Raw genomic sequence first — 18755 nt, 5'->3', positions numbered from 1 at the left:
TTAGGTTCCTACCGGGGCCTGGGAAAGGCTACATTGCTGGATTCCCATGTGAAATGACTTCAAGTCTTTCGGCTTTCGGGCAGGCAAGGTGAATCCCAATGTGATCTAGCAAAACTGGAAAAAGGGAAACCAAAGGAGTCCCTCTGACCCCCACCCTCAACTTCCCGGCCACGGGGCAGGGCCTGGGGACAGAGCCTCAGGCTGAGGGGAGAGCAGCTGAGTCCGGGGTATAGTAAATGAAAAGGAGGCTAAGGATGGAGCTGGCAGCCTACCTCTTCCCGTCCCTCCTCCGATGCCACGAACACGTTGGGCAAAGTCTAAGGTTAAGTTCTTAGTAAGAATCTGCAGTGCTGTGGCTCAGGGGTAACTATCACCCACAGACACTTTTTACTGCCTCTGCTCCCAAAGGGCTATTCAATAGTCTCTTCCTTTCAGTTATTGAGGCAGAAGTTAGTCCCCGCCCTAGAATGAAGGTGAAACCCGACCCCCCAGGGTGGGTACAGATGTGCGTGTAGGGCTGGTGTGTAGGGCTCATACTGGCAGAGTCAGGTTCTTTACTGAGGACGGGGTCTGTATACTCCGCCCCCACCCCCAGTTGCTACTCAGCTTTTAGGGTCTTTGTTAGATAGGATAGCTGTTCTCACACTTGCTGGATTCTCTTGAGTTTTCGCTGTGGACTTGAAGCTCTAGACTCACAAGTTAGGTGAGGACCGTCACTTCCAACACCGTTTCATGAGTCTTCTGCTCCCTCTAGCCCTGTGAGAGATGGTGGAGTCAGCGCTAAGGATTAAGGAAGGACTCCTGGGAATCTATTTCCCTCTCAGACCCACCTGCCCTTGGGTCTTCAGTTTTTACCATTACAAACGTTAAAAAATCACATGCTAGACTCCAGGTCGAAGTATCTTGATTTCCTTTAAATGCCTCCTCTCCAAGATCATATTTTAAAGTTATTTTCTTCTTTCTTCGTCCTTCCTCTCACTCTCCTCATCTATTTACTATTTAGCAGTTCATCCGTATGGAATACGATGCTCTCACTTCCTGGAGCACTGTAGTTTGGGGCCTAATTGATTCTGGTAATTAATTTGTTCTACCTGCTAGATCAGATGGAAATCCTACCAGCGCGCCTAAGGATTAGCACTTGGCTTTCTAACATCTCCCCTAATTATCTAATAGCATGGGTTGTGAGGACTCAGTCTCTATTAAGACACTTTTACTATTAGCTGTAGTGATTGGAATTGTGATGACGACTAGATTTCAACAAATTAGAGCTTAAAAATGGGGAGATGGAAGAGAAGTGGCTTCTTTTAATTTCCCTGAGTTTAACATCAATAATTAGAGCAATTTTCGGAGATGCGAGCTGAAATTACCCCTGCTGTGCTGTAGATGATCACCTTAATTTTAGCAAATTTTCTCCAGGGGAATAAATGTGACAGATTAGAAAAAGACAAACATAAAAAAACCCAAAAGATGGGGGGGGGTTTGAGAGAAATGAAAAGGGACTGAGAAAAGGAATGGGAAACAAAAACCTAGCACAATTATTTTGGGGGACCAGGGTTGAAAGGGCTAGTATAGCACAAATAGCACACTATGTGAGTGGAATGAGAAAGAAGTAATGAAAATTTGATAGGAAGTGGAGGCTGGTATTAAAAAGTAGCTCTGAAAATAACCAAATTACTTGGCTGATATAGATATAACTTTCCTCATACCCCTCTCCCCCAGTATAATTGAGGTAAAGAATATTATGATCATTATCAAATACTTTATCTCAACGACCCAGTCATCCCTCATTCATCAATTTAAGTTAGCTCTGGCAGATTTGAACTCTTTCTCCACGCACCTCCCCTTCTCAGTTTGCTATCATTTCTCTAAAGTTTTAAAACCCAGATGCCTGAATAACTGCCTTGTCCTTATTGTTTTGGGGTCCTCTAAATGCTTTCTTCTCTCTAAAGAGGAGTTTGTCGGATGACAGAGACAGTTTACTTTTAAGTGGCCTGGGAGCAAAGCAGCTCCTGTAGAGGCGGAGCAGAAATTGAGGACAAGAAATCTGGTAGGAACAAGGAACTGGTCTGCTCCGCAATTCCTCGGCCTGGCCGGTCGTATTCAGCACCGCAGACAGCTCCCCGCCCCGCCCCGTGTCCACCGCACCCTCCCCTCTGACGCTGGCAGCCTTGCCATTGGCTCTCCAGACTCCCCTCTCCAAGCTGCCAATTCTCTTACACGTAAACCCAACCTACCCTGGAGCTGGTGTTCTCGCCTCTCCTGCGCCCGGGGTAGCCCTGGCCGAGCAGAGAGCAGCGGGGATCCGAGCCTCGGAGGGTGGTGGTTGTTGACTGTCGACTAGGCTAGCTGAGACGCTGCCTGCTTCCAATACTTCGTCCCCGGCCCTCGCCCTGGGGCAGGCGCTCGGCTCAAGATGAATCTCAACTTCACCTCCCCTCTACACCCTGCTTCTTCTCAGCGGCCCACATCCTTCTTCATCGAGGACATCCTGTTGCACAAGCCTAAGCCGCTAAGAGAGGTGGCTCCAGATCATTTTGCCAGCTCTCTGGCATCCCGGGTGCCTCTGCTAGACTATGGCTACCCCCTCATGCCCACACCCACTCTCCTGGCTCCTCACCCCCATCATCCTCTGCATAAGGGAGACCACCATCACCCTTATTTCCTCACCACTTCAGGTAAGTAAGAGGGACCTTAAGGAATGGGGAATGAGAGACTAGGTCTTCCAGGACCGTCCCTGAGCCTGTGGTGGAGCCTTGGATAAGCAGAGCTGGCTCCACCTGGCTTGGTGGCCTCCTTTTCTAAGAGACTAAGGAAGGTAGGGGATGTAGTTGAGAACATGTGAAACTCCCTCCAGGCATGCCAACCCTCAGGGATAATTCATGGTCACTCGGTATTTCTTATATTGGGAATGTGCCTAACCAGGAGGGGGCTGGAGGTTTTCACGGTATTCTTGATAGGCAGTATTTAGTCTCCCTCTTCCTGGCCACTTTGGTCTCTCTCACAGTTGAGATTATCCAGCTTCTCCTTGCTCTGAGAGAGACCCCATACCATCCCAATGCATGCATAGACTGGAACACAACTTTCCAACTCAGGAGTTTGAAATGCTCCAGTGGGGCCAGCTCTCTCCTCCTGGGCGCTGAGTATTCATACTCTGTGGGTATAGAAGTTAATCATGGTTTGGGATGCTCTGAAGACTGAAGATTTGGGCTGGACTGCATAAGAGAGAAGGGGTAAGGAAAAAAGGAGAGGGACGACACAGCCCTCTTTAACTCTCTTTACTCCCAATATCTAGCATTTAACTCACAATCTTGGACTCCACTGCTCTCCTCTGCCCCAGTTGCCTGTGAGGTTGGAACACTGTCAGAGTATTTTGATTTTCCAGGCGTGGCGAGGAGCTGGAATCAGCAAAGTCAGGTTGGAACAGGGAGACATGGAAAATACCTGAATTTTTTCTGCCACTCTCTGAAAGGTCACAGTCAGGCTTATTTTTTATGTTTTGGCGTTTTTCATGCCATCCAGAATGGACTAGTTCCTTGAGTCCAGATGCAGAGCGTGCATCAGGACAAACAACTCTGGTGGGTTTGGGACTGTGGAGAAACATGTGGCAGTTTGTGAAATATGGGCACTGGATTGCAGGGCAAAAGCTAAAATTGTGTGAGGTAGTCAACCCCAGATTCTGGGACACTGGATTGAACAGGTAAGGTAAGAAAGTCTAGTCTTTGATGTCTATATCTGGGCATTAGCTTCACTGCCTGGCTAGCAACAGTTTCTTCTGGGCTGCACACATGTTCCCCCACAGAGCGGTGCCCAAGCCCATGATACCCAAACTGCTAGTTTGATGTTTTTGTTTTTCTGGGATTCGCCGGTATTGATGTCTGTGGCAGCTTGTCTGCTTGGTGAGTCTCTGACACAGCGGAAGCTGGAGAGTATCATGAAAGACATAAGTCTCTCCTAGGGAAGGAGAAACATGAGGAGAGTGGGAGCTCCTCAATTCTTTTGTTTGCAGTCAGAGGAAAATAATGAGGAACAGAAAGTTGGGTCTCAAGGCAACCCCAAAACTGATTAAAAAACGCGCGAGGCGAGAATTGTTCCAGGATTCTTGCTCGGAGCCTTTTTGGATAAGAGTTTTTTTTTGATCTGTTCCCTTTGGCTGCAGGCGGGAAAATGCGAGGGCTCTGAAAAGAGGTGTTTCTAGTGAGATTGGGAGGCAAGGTCATATTCACGCAGTGTCGTCAAGGGTTGAAAGGATGGGGGTATATGTTGGGGGGACAACTGCTGGACCGAGGGATGTTCGCAAGAAAACTTCCAGGGGCGCAGTAGAGGACTGGACGCAAGCAGACGCTATGGGAGGTCTTTCCAAGATGACATTTTTACGGCCTCTGGCTCTATTTTATAATTTTATGTTTCCATTTTACTTACTGTTCATTGTTTGTATTTCTAGGTGGCCTTCCCGATAATGATCTCCAAGCGCTATTCTGGCGATCTCCGCCCTCCCCCCTCGAATTCCTGGGATTAGGTTTTGGGAAGCTTTGGGCTGGAGGAAGGGAGTTGAGGGAAGCAAGAAGTGAGAGGTGCTAGGGACTAGGGGTGGGGAGTGAGGTGAAGGTTGCTCGGGAGTGACTGGGCTCTGCCCCCTTGGCTGCTCTCTCTGCAGGGGTGCCAGTCCCAGCCCTGTTCCCGCACCCCCAGCACACGGAGTTGCCGGGGAAGCACTGCCGCCGCCGCAAAGCTCGCACGGTTTTTTCCGACTCCCAACTCTCTGGTCTGGAGAAAAGATTCGAGATCCAGCGCTACTTGTCCACGCCGGAGCGGGTGGAGCTCGCTACAGCTCTCAGCCTGTCTGAGACGCAGGTGGGCAGGAGGGAGAGGGAGGCCTTGCTTTGGCTTTGCTTTTCTCTCCCGCTCAGCTCCTAACACCTTCAGGACCCACTGCAGCGTTCTTGAGTGGGAATGATCCTGCTCGCCTTTATTCCAGGATTCTCCGAAGAGCCTTAGTAAAAGCACCAGCACCTCCAACCTCAGGTCAGACTTACTGAAGCCAAATCTCTCCAGCCGGCTGGACACCAAGGAAAACCCCCCTCGGGTTATTCTGGGGGCTAGTCGCTCTGTTTGAGAACAATCACATGTGTGCCTCCCTCCCTCCTCTCGGAATCAGGGCAGCAACCCGGGTCAGGCGTAAAATGACAAGAGGTTAGGTGGGCTCCTTATGAGAAACCCACGCAAGGGGATTTCCCCCTTCCTATTTCAGTCTCTCTCACAGTCACAAGTCCTATCTCCTCCCCTCTGCTGTAATTTTAGCCTCCTATTTCCCTGTCCCGGATGGAAGAACTGTTTTCATCTTCTTCCAGATACTATTCACCTGCAACCTCAAAACTCCTTCCTTCAGGCGCTCTTATCTTCTCGCTACACCTGGAAACCCAATTTACTGTGGAATCACTAGCCCTGCCAGGCCCCGTGATTCTCTCCGAGGAGAATGAGCAAGTTTGGAGCCTTGCTGGAGCAGGTGTTTAGGTTTCACACCCAGAGGAATGTAAATTAAATGTAAAGGAGACTCATCCAAGCAGCACTCCACTAATTCTAATTCATAAGAGTATTAGTGTTTACCAAACACAAAATTTTGACCCTCATCGTTATTTCGGGACAGTTACTTCCCTCTGGGAACTTCAGTTTGTTTGATTCTCACTCGACCTAAGACGGTGGGTGACTTGTCAGGTGACTTGTCAGCACTGATTTTGATAACTTGTCAATGGAATACGGTCTATTCCCCAACCCCCGGCACACCCTCAGCTCTTATCAGTAACTGGGTACGAGGAATGACGTTGTTTCATCTTTTTTCTCCTTGAAATTAGGTGAAAACGTGGTTCCAGAACCGACGGATGAAGCATAAAAAGCAGCTGAGAAAAAGCCAAGATGAGCCCAAAGGGCCGGATGGGTCCGAGAGCCCTGAGGGTAGCCCCCGCGGTCCAGAGGCCGCGCCCGCGGAGGCTCGGCTGGGCTTGCCTGCCGGCCCCTTCGTGCTCACGGAGCCCGAGGACGAGGTGGACATTGGGGACGAGGCGGAGCTCGCCTCGGGGTCGCACGTGCTCTGAGTCCTGGGGCTGGGGAGGGTGGGTAGGAGACCGCGGGCGGGGCGCGGTTCCTTCCCGCACTGGAAAACTGGGGCCCGGGGCCCGGGGCCCGGGCGGGCCTGGGAGATCAGCTCCTGGAAGACAAAACAAAATCCACCTGTGAGCCCTCCAACCCGTGCGGAACGTGCGCGGCCCGTGGCTCGGCTCCCGCCCTCCCCCAGCTCCCGCCCGCCTTATTATCTGTCCGCGGCGACGTGCGCCTGGGTTAGTGCATTCCTGCGCCTAAGCGCGCCACTGGAACAAGGGCCCTCGGCTTTCTCATTCTGTGGGAGACGTTTTCTCCGCCCGGATCGCAGACCCCCTCGGCCCTCTCTTCTCAACCACCTGCCCCCAGCTCCGTTGTCCAGGTTTCGCGGCCTCTCCACCCGGACCCTTTGCCTTTCCTTGGGCTGATCGATTGGCTGCAGGTAAGGGGCGTCTGGGCCTCCCGCTCTGCGGGGATCCAGGTAGAGCCACAATCTGATCCTTCGAACGTCCACTCCGGGACAGACTCGCGCTGCTAGTCCTTCACCTCCCACTGGGATCCCCTGCACCCCCACCTCAAATACTAAGGCGACTCCCGTCCCTCCTCAGGGCAGCGCTTCCATCCTGTCTGGTCGCTTTCCCCTTCAAGGATTCTCAGTTCCACACCCTAGAATCCTTCCTGAGCGGTGGCCCCCGCAAATACCCGCGTTCTTAACCCCCATCCTCGCCCCCATACTGAGCAGCGCCCGCGCCGCCGGAGGTCCGGGCAGAGAAAATGCGCCCAGCAGTTTCTACTCGCCGACCTCGTCGCCCGCCCGTCTCACAACTCTTCCAAGTCCCAAGAGTCACAGATATGTTTAAAGTGTTTCTCGGGCTGTGTGTGGAAATGCTCCTTCTTGTTTGCATTTTAAAGAATATGGAGTTTGAGCCAGTTTGTGGCTAAAGGGGAATCGCATCCCTTTCCCGGCGTGCACCTGTTTGGGGATTGTTGAGGTGCATCTGGAGTTTGACCCTGCGCGTAACTCCTCCCTTCCCCCGGGAGGTCTATTCTATTCCTAGGTTTGCAGACTCAGAAAATAAAGGGCTCTCCGGGCAAAACTGGGAACGAACTCGAGTTTCCGGGAATCGTTTGTTACCGCGTCCTCCTACGCACGCCCCCAGCAGTTTCCTGTTCTCGGTGGGAGTCAACAGGGCTAAGGACCTTTCCTTGACAGATCCCACCTCCCTCCCTGGTTTTTCGGTTTTTAAACGTTTAAAATAGTGTTGAGTTCCACCTCCATGGGAATGTCCCCGCAAATGTTTTCTTTCTTTTATTTACTCAAATGCTAAAGGTATGGCGATCTCTTGATATTTGCAGTTTGAAATTATGCTAACGAATTGTGACGACACTACATACCTAGTAGTACACTTTCCAAATATAGCAGCTTGCCAGAGGCCATCCTCATCCTCAAGTTTCCGACTTCCTGTAACTCGGGTGTATATTTTCGTAAGTGAGGCCAGGAAGACTGGAGGAGGGTGAACTTGGCTCCGTGGAGTCCGGTCCTAGGTATTTCTAATGATGTGAAGTAACTAAGAGAACACAGTGTGAGCTTCATTATATTTACTCTTTTGGTTCCTTATTTCTATAATGGTATAAATCCTAAAGATCCTTCTAGGTCCGAGTTCTATGATTCTATGAATGTAGCAGAACATTTTTTTTTTTCCCACGGAAGAGTTGGGGGAATTAATTTAAGCAAAGATGAATGCCAGAGTGAGACCTTTGTCTAATCTGCACCATTTAGGAGGCAAAGCTCTTGCTTTAAAAACACAAGCATTGTATAGCTGTTTGGATTTTCCGAAGTGCTCTTTATCAGTCAACCATCTTGTGAGGCACAGATAACAAGGATTCATTTTACCCTTCATAGATGGGGAAATTGAGGCTTGGCAAGATGGAAGGAATTCCTGATGAAAATCAGAACTAGCTCAGAATCAGAGTAGGACCCAAACTTCTAACTCCTTGTTCATTTCTTTGCCCAATACATTTTTTTTCTTCTGGAAACGAAGCATTATTGGCATTTTGTCTTTACCACTATATGAATCTCTCATTAACTTAGATGGTGTAGATGTGCCATTAAAAACAAATCTAGTCTCTCTTCCCCCAGTTTAGGAAATGACAGCAGCGTTTTAAGGCAGGAGTTTTGGGCAAATGTTTTACTTGATTATAGAAAATAAGTGATTAGGAATAAGAATCTTTCTGGAAACCTGAAAGGGAAGGTGGATATTTTTATACAAGGGGAAAAAAAAATCTCAAATTCTTCCAATCCCAGGAAGAACAGCTACTCTAAAAGATTTGAGAATCTTTAAAGTGAGTACTGTGTTTTGGGGGGAAGTTTTTAAACATTAAGTGAGATGTTAGCACAAACTTAAAAGCACCAGACATTCACTTTCTTCTGCGTTCACAAGGAGATGCTAGAGCTTGTTAGAGGTTTATGATGAACAGGTTAGGTGTATTTCATGACCTTTTGTCTTGAAAATGCAGGTAACTTGTGAACACCATTAGCATGATTGCTTGATTGATGAGTCCTGCAGTCCTCAGAATGATTGTCTTCTATTCACAAGCATTAAACATGGGAAGGTGCTCAATTGTCTTACCCTGGTCCTCTGTGGTGGTTCCTTCTTTTGGGCTACATTAGGTGGGCAGGGAAGAGCTCAGGCCTGTGGCAGCCGCCACTCTGTGCCATGATTTTCTTTCAGACAGTATTCCCTGAAATTGGTAGCAAACAGTTCAGTAGCAAAGTTCTCTTAGTTTTCCTTTCCTTTTTTTATACAAGGGGGTTAGTGTTGACAGTGGAGGATAGACACAATTTAGCTTCAACTTAATGTAACATGATAGCACTTTTTGTTTTTGGCCTTCAATTCTGATCAAAGACTCCATAGGCTGAAAAGATACTTTGTCTGAATTACCCAGGCTTTTGCCTCAACTCAGTTCCACTTGGTGAAGATCTGACAAAACCACGTTCATTATGATATATTAAAGCAAGACATACATAGGTCTGATTCTGAAGAGGTAAAAACATCTTAAAATAGTCAATTGGGCAAGTCATCATACATATAACTCAAAATGTAGTGAAGAAATTTTTCTGTATTTGATCCTAATGTTATTTTGGATGAGCTGCTCAGATTGTCAGAGTGGAACTCTTGGTGATATTTCTGCTCATAGGATCTAAGAACGTAAGAAATGGACAGCATGCCATCCAGCCTGGTATTAGCTGATAAAGGCACTAAGAAATGACTAATTGGAATCCTTGACACCACTGTGCAAGAGAGAAGACTGGCTCTGGTTGATGTCTGATATCTAGATACAGAGATATGAAGGCAAGCAGAATGCTTTCTGGTACTAAGAAAATTGTGCAATAACCTATTTAGCTGAAGTATACCGACTCCCTGGTTTTCTGGAACTGGGCTTGATATATGTGCAAAAATAATGTATTAATTGAAATGTTTGTTATATTTTTGGTATAATATCTTAAAGAGGATGTCAGCAAGCTAAAATCACCCAATGTCTAGGAACCTGGATAGTAAAGGTGTGGAAAACAAAGGAATGGGAGCTTTATAGCTTGGAGAAGCAAAGTTTGGGAAGGGGTGGGGGGAAAAGATGAGCTATGGTATTTGTATCTGAAAGGTTATAGGATTGCTAAGAATCAAGAGGTATATCCATTCCGACATGATAAAAAGCATAATGAGAACCAATGAGTGGTTTTAGGGAAGTCAATTTTGGAACATTTGAATATACCTTCTGCAGGCTAGGTTCGTCAATAGAACAGGATCAATGCACACAGCACTAAGCACCTTACACTAGAAAAGTTTCAGCAGAAACTGGAAAGCAAAATATTTGGGATAATCTATTCTGGATTTCTCCCCTAGTGGGTGGTTGGGTTGGCTCTCTATTGTGTGTGTGTGTGTGTGTGTTTTTTTTTTTCTGACTTGTAAGATTCTAGTACTCTGTCTTTTTTAAGGAAATTATAAGATTTAACTTATTAAAAATTATTTGTCATTTCACTAAGGTTAAGATTTCAGTTCATGCATTTGTTCAACTATATCCATAACAATTAGAAGAGGTCAGAGAAAAAAAGAATAGGATATTTCTCTATTCATGAAAGCCCCAAATATCTCATTCCCATAGTGAAAACAAAGTGAGGTTCCACAGAGTTCATGACCAAGATGCAGCCAGAAAGAAATCGTCAGTATTAGAAGAGACATGTGATAAATTCTAAGCCCGTTAGTTACAAGTGAAGAAATCAAGATCCAGACACTTGTCAATGTCAGATATACAATGGCAGAAACCAATTTTGATTATCAGACCTTATAAGTAACTCATATAAAAGTGACTGTGGGACTATTGTCATTGCATTATGTGGAGGAGACAATTTTGCATCCCAATTTTTGCTGTAAAATTTAGAAATGTTTTTAGGTGCAAAATTACTAAATGTATGGGAAAACTTGTGTTGTAGAGCAATCTGAAACTTGAATTCACTTTCCTGGGAGATACTGAGTCCCTTAATTCCATTTTCATTCAAGCCAAGGTTGACTTGCACTTGTTGGGATGTTTTAGAAGAGCTTCATATATCCACTAGGAAGAATTAGATCAGTAAATGACTTTAATACATTTTTCCTATTCTAAAAATTTTGGCCTAATCTGCTTTCATTAGACAAGTCATCTGAGAGAGAGATTGGCTTGCCCACTGTCATAAAGCCTGTTAGTTTTAGTAAATTACAGAATTAATAATGTAGAGGTCAGATGATTTCAATAATTATTTAGGAATGAGGTGACAGTTTGAAATGACTCACGTGTTCTTTCTGTTGTATTTTCTGGTTTTAAGTCCCTTCACCTAAGACATATTTCTTTTCAATTTTATTTACTTCCCTCTCAAAATTCTGTGTGCACACCAGATAACCTTTCCTCCATGATTTCATTTGTATTATTCAGTGAGACTTCTTTTATTACTCTTTATAATGTCATTGAACCACAGCCACTAAAAGACTTATATTGGTTTCAGCATCACAGCCACTAAAAGACTTATATTCTCACTCTTACTTTTGCTAATGATTAGATGGCTGAGTGGGCATCTGAAAAATAAGGAAAGTCCCCAATAAATCAGTTAAGAGTGGTGAGGGGATGTGACATAAGAGAGAAAGAAGCACCTATTATGAAATCTTGGATGAAAAGTGCAAAGGAAAATCATAGATTACAATAGAGACCTGAATATATCAGTTTGTTCCTTGTTGCAAACTGCACAGGACTGTACGTAACAACATGGTTAACTAAAAGGTGAGGCTTGGTCTTGTGCTTATCTCCATCATTACCGAGGGGTTATTAGTCTCTTTTGAAGGAATTTTTTTTTTATGACTTTATGTTATTTTCACTTTGTCATTGTCCTGTTGCGTGGACTGCAACAAGACACGTGAGCCCTGATGAAACAGAAAATTTCATAGGACGCTCAGTTTTAATTGTTACTTTTTGTCCCTCTTATCTATCCTATCCCCATTGTCCCTCCAAGGTCTCGTTTCCTATTTGGTGACAAAGGTGATGCTATGTAGGGATGGTGGTGAGAAATTAAATTCACGGGAACCTTCTTGGAGATAAAGAATTGTCTATGATTCCAGTGCAGACTCTATCAGGGAAATCTACCAGCCTCCTTGGAAGATTAAAAAAAAATTTTTTTTTTTCAGTTCAATAAAGGCACATCTTATGAATATCTCTGCAACAATAAACAAGAGTTGTTGAAAAAGGTTAAATTACAATCTTTGGAATCATCTGAATATTTCTCACATCTGTTCTCTCCCTAACTACCATGGCTACAGATAATGGAGAACTAAGTGGACTTGCCAATATTCTAGCTAGAAATTAAAGAATGGTCAAATAGTGTTTGCTCTTTCTCAAATATTTGGGGTTGAGGAAAAAAAATGTAGGAAACTATGAGAATAAAAATTGTGGGCAGCTCTGTAAACTGAGTTTCAAATGAGAATAATTTACAAGTGGAAAAAAAAGGATTAATACTTCATGCCTGCTCTGCTCTTTTCCCAATCATTTTTTTTCAATCCCTAAAATTCTGATTTTAATTTTAAGGAGTTTTATAATTTACTCATGCACTCCATCAAAGAGTCAAATAGTTCTGCAATGGTTACTTTAAAAGGGACTAGGCTCCTATCTTCCCTGTTTTGGTTGATTATTTTGATATCTGCCCTCATGTTTCTAAATGGTTGCTGCTTTTTGATGTTTCGCTTTCAGGAATTATCTAGAACATCATGCTATAGTTCTTTTGCTCCTCCTCTCACCTGACATGTGCATTCTCTCCATCTTTTCTTTCAATACTGTAATTTTGGCTCAATCATTATTATATGTATGTGTAATTCTCAGCTAAGCTGGGTCATCAACTATGATTTTTTAGTGTGAGACTTTTTTCTTTGGAATTAATACTTACTCTTAAGTTAGTCACAAATATATTTAAAATTAACTCCAAGGCCTCCTTGGTGGCACAAAGGTGTTAAGATATAACTTATGAAGCAGCCACTGCAGCCCCGGCCAGAGAGCTACCCACATGGCACAGCAGACCTCTCCTGACTTGCCCACTGCTCCTCTCAGCAGTGTATTTCGTCAGTCTGTCTGTTCTGTTCCCCGCTCTGTCTCTGGTGGATCCTCTCACCACCAGTACCTCTGGCCTGTACCCCAGTTCTTGTATGCATAAATAAATCCTTAAAAATTTAACTCCAAATCTCTTCACCATTTGTCTGTTTTCCCATCCCAAGATACTGCATGTATTCTAATATTTCATGTTCCTGAACAAATCTCTCCCAGAGCCTTCTGGATTCTCTGTTAGTGTGTCTCCCCTCCCCTCTGTCCTAGGGATTCCTTTAATTTTACTCTGACTTCCTGTGTCTTCCTCTTTCATGGTTTACTCTCTTTAGGTGGGAGAGTCTTCTGTAGTTTCCTCATGTGTGTGTGAAAGATAAATGTTTCGAGGTCAACCTTGTTGAAAACATTCTTTGGTTTCATGGATTATTAGCATTTTGGCTAAGTATAGAATTTTAAGTTGGAAGTCATTTTTGGGTAATTTTGAATAATTTCGAAGGCAACCCTCAACTGATAATTAGCTTCCAGTTGCTATTGTGAAGTCTACAAACCATTTTGATTTTTGTTTATGTATCCTGTTCTACTTTTTAATGTTCCTTTTTGATAGCTTGTAAAATATTTTGTAGTCAGTATACTGAAATTTTGCAATTCTGTTCCTTAGTGGAGGTCTATTTCCACACATTGTTCTGGATATTTCATAGGCCTTTTCAGTGAAAACTCATTTCTTCCGGTCATGGGAAATTTTCTTGAATTAATTTTTTTATGATTTCTATTCCTCATTTTCTATGTTGGTTTTTCAGGGAAATCCTATTTATTTTATTTTTATCTTGTTTTTTACTTCATGGATTATCCTCTAATTTTCTCTTTGCCTTTTTGCTCTGCTTTCTAGGGAAATTGTCTCACTTTCTGACCTTAGAGTTTTTAATTCTTATTATCATATTTCTGATTCCCAAAATACTTCAAAATATCCTTACCCTCCTCTTTTAATGGTATCCTGCATAATATTTTCAGATGTTCGGAAATCCTTGATTGTCTGCTCATGTTTAAGTATGAGAAACTAAATGGCTAATGGGAATCTGAGTACCCAGGGGAACTAGTTGACTGTGAGCTTTCCTTCAGAATAACATAGTTGAGTTTCTTGAGTTGGGGAATCTCTGAAGATAGAATTTTTAGGTCATTTCTTTTAGCTCAGTCAGATTCCCCAGGAAAGAATTTACCTTTTCGTGGTGGACAGAATATAGTATCTACACAAGCTGATGTTCAGTGATGCACACCTGAAAGAAAAAATAACTTTCCAAGCTCCTGTTTGTAGACAGATGAAGACCTAGTGCTAAGGGTCTGGGTGCCCAGTAGTAGAAGAGGATGAGAATTCTCAGTATTCAGAACACATGGCCCAGTGCTGACTTTCAGTGCTTGCTTCAGAACAGCCACTTGTCCTTACAACAAAGGCATTGGAGTTTCAGAGACACCTATGCAGGGGGAGGGGGGGGGCAGTAATTCTTCCTTTATCCCACCCTCACCCCTACTTCTAGAAGTAATTAACACGATCAAAAATTGAGCACATATCAAATTGATTTTGGGATTTCCCCTTGGCTAGTTTAGAATTTATTTTTTTTAGAATCAGCTAAATTTTTTTTTTTATTTGTAACTCATTCATCTGCTTTCCAGATTGTTACTATTGTCCCTCCTGTTCTTATGTTTGTCTTTTAAAGTTCCCTTTTACCCGGCCTCCCTGGTGGAGCAAGGGGTTAAGTCTCAGCACAATGGAGCTATTGGCAGCCACTGCAGCACTAATTTGATACAGGCCAGGGAGCTAACGGATATGGCACAACAGACTTCTCCTGTCTTGCCTGCTGCTCCCTTCAGCAGTGTATTTCTGTCAGTCTGCGTATTCTGCTCCCCACTCTCTCTGGTGAATCCTCTCACACACCCCCACCTCTCCATCCCTCCCCTCCCCTCCCCAGCCTACCACAGGATGCATAAATAAAATCTTTAAAGAAACAAAATTCCCTTTTACCGTGGTTTCAATGGAGGCTTGCCAAGGGAGGGAAATAATGTATATATTTTCACTCTACCATATTTTCCTAGTAGTCTCAAAATTTGAATTTAATTTATTCTGACTTCTACAGTGAGTGAGAGAGGTATTGATCTTTTATCTTGATGTTTCTTTTATGTAACTGAATTTGTTGAGGCTCAAGAGAATTGCATTTTCATTGGAACAGATTCAAAGGCTGACTTTATTGTTAAAGCGCAGGGTAGCCTTTTCTACCTCTTATTCAGGGACCCATCACTTGGATATAACAGTTTGAGAACATTAGATGTTACAATTAGTCCTGAAGAATCTTTGTCTGGAGAAGGTCCTGACTAGTTTTATAGGATATTCTTATAGATTTTAAAGTGAGGGAGTTTATTTCATTTTCTTTGATCTCAGATTAATTTATAACTCAGGTCCCTGGTTCTGAGTAGAAAAACAGGATAAACAGAGAAAGCAAGACAGAGCTACAGATGCAAATACATACACACATGCACACACACTCACTGTGAAAGAGAATGATGCAAACAGGACAAACAGGACAGGGAGAATTGGAAGGTGATCAATTAAGACATTAAGTGTTTTGTGACACATGGACGCATCTGCATTTTGCTCGGATAACAAGGCCATCAGCTCATTTTCAGAGGGCTGCTGCCTTCTTCAGTTCAGTCCTCAGATCAAAGCAGAACTGTCTGCTTGCATTTTCCAATCAGAATGGGGATGCTAATTTATACCCCTTAATGTGCGATGGTAAGAGACTGCTTCAATTAACTGAATTCTATAGCCAGCAAAATAAAAGGTATACAAAAGAGGCGCAGGCTGGAAGAGCCAAAATTCTCATTAAATCAAAAGGTCCGGTATTCATTACCTCGTGCATCTGAGGCTAAACACTAAATGTGGGGATCATCAAAGGAGGTTTAATGGGTTAAATTGAGAATATAATCTAATTAAAATATTAGACATGGCTAAATAGTTCTTTGATATTCATCTAAAGGTTTCATTAAAAATAGGTGTTTGACAGGAATCTAGAAAACTTAAATAAGGGACCAGGAAAAAGAATAACTATAAGAAAGAAAATATCAAAATCAACAAACAACTATGAACCAGAGACTCTCTATGGGGGGTGGGGAGCTGGGAAAGGAGGGCTTGGGGTCAAAATAAGGGGGTTGTAATTGTGAGGGGAATATAAAAATAAAATTTAAATAATAAAAAAATAGGTGCTTGAGTTTGTATGATAGGAGATTATCAATTTTAAGTAGAAAGAAGAAATTTCGGGACCTTCTCAGCACTGCTTCAAAGTGTCACCATTGTGTGGAGACAGAGGAAATAGGGATGCGTCACTGCCAGGTGATGGGTTAGAGATTTGAGATGAGGCCAATCAAGCTTCACGATAGTGATTTTGATGGTTGTCTGGGCGGCAAAAGAAGCCATAGAACTAATTTGGGGAATAAATCTACCATAGAGAAAAGAGAATACTTGGGGCCCATGTTACTTAGCATAAAGATCTATGTTAGTTTTATTTGCTGGATATTTATTTTCTTCTCTGCTTCCTTCTACTGTTTGGACAGTTTCCCAAAGGATAAGTGATTATGCTTTTTTTGGTTTTAAGTCTCTGGAGTTATTTCCCCCACACTCAAATTTGCACCATAAGGTTGCCTATTTAAATATCTCTCACACGAGGTCCACAGCCTGGTGACCAAGGACACCTTGAGAAGCTGTCTTGCAGCTGGTGTCTATGGGCTGGCAACTCAATAAAAGATATTTGTGAAATCTTATCTTTCCAAGGCTTCATAGATATATTTTCCTGAAATGCTCCCATCATTATAAAGCTCTCAATCTGTTAGGGCTGTTTAGTAGTGAAAGATCATTTATTCAGCTTATTGAAAATTAATTACTTAGATGGCTCAGGTTTGCAGGGGGAAATGAAAAGGCAATGGAGAGGCAGCAAGGGAGATAAATTCTGCCCACCAAATTCTTTTTTCCTCTCTTCATAATACCCAGGGAGCCCCATATTGAGGGATAGAGAGCTGAAAAACGATTTATTTTGTATCTTGTTGCATCTTGTAAAGTGAGGTTTTCATAACATTTTGGGAAGACCCTAACCTTCCAGTCATTTCAGGGAATCAAAATTAAGTAACCAAACATGAAAATGGGAATCTGTAGGACTAGAATATAAAAAAGAGGGAGAAAAGAAAAATTTGCCATCCATGCATAACCTTTTGCTTTCCATTGACCAGATGTTCGCTTAGGAAATTGAGATGTTTTATGTTTTCTCTGTACCTTTGTGAGAAAGATGTATGGCTGTGCTTAACAAAACTAGAGGGAGAGCAGAAATGAATACTGTATTTAGTCTGCAGGCATTGGATGAGGAAACCATTTTGAATATCAGACTTTTAGCTACCCTGAGATCCTATGTATATAATAGTAAGTAGAATAAATATCTAAATAAAAATTTTATTAGACTACATGTTTCTCCATTATTTAGCCTTTTGTAATGTACACATTTTGTTTGACAATATAGACAGCTTCCTATCGTTAGGGATGGGAGGTGCAGTGAGGTATTATAGACACACAAAATCCACAATAATTGCAACCTTTCACCTTGAGCTACGGTTTTAAATTCTTTACTCACTGGAAAAACACTAACCAGCAAAGGGAATATTTACATGTTGTTTTTGTTTTTAACTGTTCATAACGGAAGCTATGGAAATGCACTGAGTTTTAAGGAGGAGAGACCCCTGTTCATCGTAGGAATATTTGAGAGTTAGATGAAATATGATTTATTCTTATTCTAATAGGGAAAGATAAATCTTGAAAAAACAAGGTGTATTTAGGGAGTCCCTTTGATTTTTTTTTTTTTTCCCCTTAAGAACTTTATATTTTCAAATGCTGCCTCTAACATAAGGGTAATGCAGGTTTTGAAGCACATCTTGGCAAGAATGAGCTAAACTTGCCCTGATATCTGCAGACTATCACCTACATTCAATTCATTTTCTGCTGTTTTTCCATAAGTAATTAAAAGAGAATCCCCCTTGAGTTTATCTAGTCTGCTATTGTCGACCATTTGCTATCAACTCTAGGTTCTCAATTAGCTTCAGTGTTATTATAATTACTGGATGTGTTTGCAAACAACTCCCAGCTAATAACTGTTGGGATGAAGAGTCATTTTCTCACTGTAGACTAGACCGTGCACGCTTATGCTTGCTGTGATGTTTTGACAATCATTCATTAACCAATAATAAGGCCCCAATTGGAACGATTAGGCATCATGTCTTTGCTAGGCCTACCTTTTATATTGTTCCTCAATATTTTCTTTCCTTGAGTTGGTTTCTAGATAATTCCCAAGAGACCCCTTACTATACAAAACAACTGTCATGAAGATGGCTGTCATTAAATGCAGCTACTTGTGAAAAAAATCTCCCTGTAAGAGGATGCTCTTGTTGGAGACTTGAGGTGGAAAAACACCATAAAAAGGAGGCTAGAATAGGAGAGGATATGTGGTTTAAAGGTCCTTTATTTACACCAACTTCTATGGAGATTAGGCAGATTAGGCACTAAGTCTCTGTGACAAATGGAACATCTGGTCAAATACAGGTCCTCCATCATTAAAATCACACACAAACTTGAAGTTCCCTTCTATCTAACAGGCAGATTGTACTTCTTTAAAATACGAAGCAAGTACCATAAAAATTGATCATGAATCCACTTGGATCTATCAAATATCAATATTGTTATTAGTATAATTTAAAGGAGCAAAAAGGTATAGGTGCAGAATCTTAAGCCCATCCTGGTATAGCTGAGGGATGTTCTGACATGGAATCCCACCACTGGGATGACTTGGGGCTAGAAAAAAGCCCGTTTGGATCCATTTTTTTATTTCAACCTCAAACTTTCAGCAAATATGTCTTTCTTTTTCTAAGGATTTGTAATTTTAGATACCGCCTATTACTTTCAATGTGCAAGAACTCTTGATGTTTTAGAGTTTTATATACTAGATGATAAAGACTTGTAGTAATAAAGA

At 42.8% G+C, this 18755-nt stretch overlaps 1 protein-coding gene across 1 annotated transcript; it reads left to right on the top strand.

The window, feature by feature from the left end:
• Nucleotides 1–2244: 2244 nt before the first annotated feature.
• Nucleotides 2245–6158, top strand: BSX (brain specific homeobox). Its single transcript, XM_037504294.1, has 3 exons — nucleotides 2245–2675; nucleotides 4655–4851; nucleotides 5850–6158. The coding sequence occupies exons 1-3, from the start codon at nucleotides 2414–2416 to the stop codon at nucleotides 6087–6089; spliced, it is 699 nt and encodes a 232-aa protein (XP_037360191.1). The 5' UTR covers nucleotides 2245–2413; the 3' UTR covers nucleotides 6090–6158.
• The last annotated feature ends 12597 nt before the right edge of the window (nucleotides 6159–18755 follow it).

This window comes from Talpa occidentalis, unplaced genomic scaffold (genome assembly GCF_014898055.3).
Source record: "Talpa occidentalis isolate TD23 unplaced genomic scaffold, MPIMG_talOcc4v2.1 talOcc4.12, whole genome shotgun sequence".
Lineage (NCBI taxonomy): Eukaryota > Metazoa > Chordata > Mammalia > Eulipotyphla > Talpidae > Talpa > Talpa occidentalis.
This window is presented reverse-complemented; position numbering and strand designations above follow the sequence as displayed.